We start from the raw sequence: 5,727 nt of genomic DNA on the forward strand, positions 1-5,727 counted from the left end.
AACATCAAATGAAATTTTTTCTAGTTACACCAAAATAAGTGTATATTTAAAACGAAATATTATGTATTTTGTGTTCATTTTCGTTTATTCATTGAGGGACGAAATCATCTGGAGAACTAATAGAAAAAACAAACAGTGCGATTTATGAGCAATCTTCTGATTGGCTCAGTAAATTTTGAAACGTCACAGGTCAGGGTTGACTGACATGACCCCAGAACATGAACTCTCGTTAATCTTAATGGAGTCAAACCAAACACACGAAACGAAATTAAGATATAAATTTATTTAGATTGGCGGATTCAAATCTAATTTATCATTGAACTAATTGAGACATTTTGCAGCAAAAATATCATTTTTCAACAGTTCCAAAGTATGTATGTAAACAATTGATAAATAAAATAAATCACCAACCCTGCATTCTGACCCTCTTACTACCCCCCTCTCTGGAATTCTGTCGAAGGTTTCCATTTGAGTTCACGCTTGATGAGAGCATGTGCTTAAAGTGAGAGTCATTAGTAATCAGTTGAAATGAAATGGGGTCCCACTTTTATGCACGCAAGTAATCAGATGAATGCGATCATACATACCGATTACTGCAATCACAGGAGCACCATCTTTCCTTTGCACCGCTTCAACTTGTTTCGTATCTATACTAGGCTGAAGAAAATAATCCCATATGTCACATCAATACTTAACATTGGCAGATTGGATATTTTTGTTGATACAGAAAATATCACAAGATGGAAAGAGCGGTCACCTACGCGATATACGCCCTCGGTAGCTTTATATCTTTGACAATTATTGTATGTGCACAAGTCAAGGGCAGTAACTCTGAAAATATTATTGAGATTCGGAATCGTCCAAGATCTTGTAGATATAAACCTACACACCAAATTTTATAAAAATCTATCAAACCCTCTTGCCTCTATCGTGTTCACAAGCCATTTTTAACGTAATTTCGGTATATCAAGGGCAGAAACTCTGGAAATAATTGTCGAACCATGTTCAGATTTGAACTCTTCCGAGATTTTGTGGATATAAACCTACACACCAAGCCATTCTTAACGTATTTTCGGTATATCAAGGGCAGTAATTCTTGGAATATTTGTCGAATTGTGCTCAAATTCGAACTCATCCGATATCTTGTGGATATAAACCTACACACTAAATTTTATAAACATCGGACAAAAACTTTGGTCTCTATCGCGTTCACAAGCCACTTTTAACGTATTTTCGGTATATCAAGGGCAATAACTCCATAAATATTTGTCAAATCGTGCTGAGATTCGAGATCTTGTGGATATAAACCTACACACCAAATATTATAAACATTGGACAAAAACTGTGGTCTCTATTGCGTTCACAAGCCATTTTTAAAGTATTTTCGGTATATCAAGGGCAGTAACTCCAGAAATATTTGTCGAATCGTGTTCAAATTCGAACTCGTCCGAGATCTTGTGGATATAAACCTACACACTACATTTTATAAACATTGGACAAAAACTGTGGCCTCTATCGCGTTCACAAGCCACTTTTAACGTATTTTCGTTATATATCAAGGGCAGCAACTCAAAAAATATTTGGCGACTCGTCCGAGATCTTGTGGATATGAACCTACACACCAAATTTTATAAACATGTGACAAAAATTGTGGTCTCTATTGCGTTCACAACCAATTGTGGACGCCGGACCGACATGGGCGACGGGCGTATAAAAATATACTGTATATATTATAATTCAATTAAATACTAATATTACTGAAGAAAAAAAATGAAATGAGTTTAATGTTTATGCACATTATGGGCTAATGAAAACGCAATGATAGCGATAACTCCTCTACTCTTCTTCTTCTTGTTAATCTGTGCACCTGATGCACACAAGGTCCTGGGCAAGGGAAAGCTAGATTGAAAAATCAAGAGTATCTTTTGCGAGCAAACACTGTACTCACTGAGACACTGCGATAAGATATTGTTGCAATACACTACAAGACTGCAGGCTGTCATTAGTGTAGTAGAATGAATATACACGTTATCATACAGATTACATGTGTCGAATACTTTATTGAGGGATAAAAAAAACAATTATTTACATATCGTCGGTGAAGAGTTAAAATGTCTTATCTCGGTTTTTACAAATTTTTCAGGAGACACTAAAAACCGATTTACGTTTTTCACACAAGTGCAACAGAATAATGACCTTACAACAAACAAAGCCTTTTGTAAAAAGCGGAGATACAACATTTTGACTGGCACAAATTGAAAATGAAACCAGGTATACGACTTTTTGTTACCTGTAAGGGGGTGGGGCGGTATACAAAATGTCGTATGTCAGACATATTTACCTAAAAAGTAATTATATTAAATAGCAAATTGTCGTATCTCATAAAATTTTGAAAAAAGGCAGATTTCACATTCTCTGATTATCAATAATGCTTCAAAATCATTTTGTTAACAATTGATTAAAGTATGAATGTTTCTGTTGAGGAGAAACCGTATGACTATTCACATTTGTATTTTACCGCCAATAAACTTAAGGCTATAAAATGTCAGGCTATGAAAAGTTGCGCCTTCTGATTTTGAATTCATAAATGTAATAAAAAGTTTTTACCAAATTATTGATATACGACCTTTTGACTCTTCACCGACGATATATTATATAATTTAAAGATATGCCCACACAGTAGCTATACTTCAAAAAAAATAATTCATAATTCCACCGAATTCATACGGATGCACAAAATAAAATTTAACACACCTGATAAAATTCCAAAAGGCCATCTTCCTTAAAAGACACCATCAATAACTTTACAAACGCAATTAACTTTATGTGATGATTTGTCTCTTTCACGTAAAAATCCATATCAGCAATTGCTTTTCTCAAGACTGGAGACTTTTCTTTTCGTAAAAAATGAATAACTGAAAACTTCTTCTTCTCCGACTTTTTATAATTATCCAAGGAGTGTCCCGTGAGTCTTTCAAAATGCACAGCCATAAATTGTTTTTCAAACAAATAAGGGAAATCTTTCCGTACATCATCAGTACTACCAGTATTTATAGTTTTTCTTTGAAGAGGATAGGTTTCTTTCATGTATTCTGTGATCGTGCTTAAGCAACTAGTATTTTTCGATTTCATAAATTCATTTTTCATCCAATCACGTTTTTCGACCATACCCTGTTCTTCCTCAGAGTCGATGTCTATGCTCCATGTTGACAGACAGCCATACTTTTGCGAAGACACTTTACTGGAATCATATTCAATGCTGGGCCCATTGCTTGTTTTTCGATTCAAATTGTTGAGACGTTCAGTCATACTAGACAGGACACTGGAGTACCCATTACCGATCATCTTTCCCATTATCATATCTCCCAATGATTCTTTGTATTCATTTACAAATTTTGCCGCGATCACATGAATGTCTTTGGAGTTTGGTTTTGTACATACTTCTCTCATACTTTGGCATAATATTCGTATTGCCTCACGACGCATTGATTCATCAGGTCTTTTTTTCTTTTCGCAATCTTCCAAAAAAGATTTGGAAAACTTTTCCCAAGGAATATTAAAAGACTGAGACCATAATTGTGTAATTGATGGAGAACCAGATCTTGTGTCATCAGAAAAAGAACTACTGGCACTACTTGCACTGCCAGTGGCAGAAGAATTCAACAACCATGTTGATGTACTGTGGTCTGTTTGATAAGTACTTTCTGCAGAGGCTGATGACAAGTTTCCAACATCAGCTGAAAGAAAGAAAATTTGTAATTGGGGGTATTAATCTGACTATTTGATGAGAGCTTGACCTGCATGCTATTAACTGTACAGATACGCATGTTTTATTTCAATGGACAGACAGACAATAAACAGGTCATGACCTGAATGATTCAGTGCACTCTATAAGCTAGAATACCGTAAATCATCCTTGTAAAGGCTGTAATTTCTTGAATGTGATTAGTACACAGATGTAATGGAGTTTCGCCAACTTGACATGGGAGCTGCAGTCCCACAGCCTTGTACGCTCATGATCATGACAAAAAGACATTCATGAATTGGAAATAAAATTTAACGTCCTACTTTTATGCACTTATTTAATTGGCTAATGAAGACGGCAATGCCATGCAGGGTGCAATGAGGGAAATTTTGCCAGGACAGCCGGCGATAACTCGTACTCGCCTACTCTTTAGTCGATTTCCAACTGTCTGGGTTATTTAACGTGCACCCTTATGCAGCACACAGGACCTCGGTTTTTTGTCCCATCCGAACGACTAGGTGCTATTTCTTGCCACTTGGGTCTGCACCACTGACAAGGGGAAGCCGGATTGGAAAATCTAGATGATCTTTCCCCGACGGGGATCAAACCCACGATCTCCTGGTTAGCAAGCAAGCCCCATACTCACTGAGCCACCGCGACTCCCATTTAGGAATTAGAAAATTAAGGTTTCCAAATATGGTTAATGTTAATATTATTATCAGGTCGGTTAAGGAATTTCAGCCCAACTTGATTTTCAGTCGCATTTTGCTACTATAGGCATGTGAGTACTACTTTTGACCCTACTAAGGCCTCTGTTTCACTATTAGCGACACAAATGTGATTATTGAATTACGTATTTACTTGCGCCTGTCACACTAAAACATGTAAGTCTATATCTAAGTACTGGTACACAATTTCTCATGCAAATTGGTTGTATGTAAAAATTGGATGAAAGGATACTGGTGCCAAGAATATATTACTGCATTTTGTGATTAGAGTATGAGAGTGGGGAGTCAGACCTGCTTTTACATAAAAAAATACAACATTAATACCTACCAATATTAAGCCTCCTTTTAACCTCAGCTATAAATCGTCTCGCAGGAACAAGTTTCAAAATGTCTGTCAAATCCTCAACATTCAAGTATGTTAAGTTTTCAATAGTTGAGATGCCTATGTCTTCAAATCTAGACCTTAAAAGACTGAACTGGGTTTGAGATATATCAGGAATTAGTTTCTCGACGAAAGTAATAACTTCATCCATCACTAAAAAGTAACAAAACAAAATCTTTAACTCTCAATTGCTAGATTTGTCGTTTGTGTAGGTAGCTTTGATGCAAACTTCCGGAGGGCAATAACTCGGGAAACAAAATGCCACAAATGATCTACATATATAGTACATATCAGATTTACTTATAATTTACCTCAAGAAAACATATCCAAGTAATCCCTACTGCCAACCCCTGAATTTTTGTAAGAAAGTAACTTTTCATCGACGTCCATTGAAAGTGAACTATATTTACGAAACTATTTGTGTGTGTTGCGGTCTAACTTCGTATCAGAAATGGTTCACCTGACCTTTGACCTTTCCGAGATCTCGATAGGTAACTTCACGATTAAACACGAAGTTGAATAGTGTGGGACATTATTTTTTTGCATGGTCTTGATAATCGAGAGTATTCCCTGGATCTTATATCTATAATGGCATAAAACGGTATATAAATCTGTGGTTCGTGTTAGTACCATATATACTATTCAAAAAAAGTAGGGGATATTTGATTTTGGGGGCATAATACTAAAATATGCAAATGACTACGAAAAAAGTCACTATAGAACCTAACAGAAGAAACATTTTCAGTTACATGTGACGCCCAAACGCACCAATAGCTACCGCATGGAATGCAGGTGATGCTTGGGATCATCATGGGGGTCCAACCCAAGATTTGCACGACTCTGACTTTGAATGTTACAGTCATTGTGGCATT

At 36.2% G+C, this 5,727-nt stretch overlaps 1 protein-coding gene across 1 annotated transcript; it reads right to left on the reverse strand.

The window, feature by feature from the left end:
• Positions 1-2,745: 2,745 nt before the first annotated feature.
• Positions 2,746-5,330, reverse strand: LOC126821337 (uncharacterized). Its single transcript, XM_050549745.2, has 2 exons — positions 4,802-5,330; positions 2,746-3,737 (listed from the first exon to the last, which is right to left on the reverse strand). Exons 1-2 carry the CDS (start codon positions 5,004-5,006, stop codon positions 2,746-2,748), a joined length of 1,197 nt encoding a protein of 398 aa, XP_050405702.2. The 5' UTR covers positions 5,007-5,330.
• Between the last annotated feature and the right edge of the window lie 397 nt (positions 5,331-5,727).

The sequence above is a fragment of the Patella vulgata genome, chromosome 9 (assembly GCF_932274485.2).
Source record: "Patella vulgata chromosome 9, xgPatVulg1.2, whole genome shotgun sequence".
Taxonomy (NCBI): domain Eukaryota; kingdom Metazoa; phylum Mollusca; class Gastropoda; family Patellidae; genus Patella; species Patella vulgata.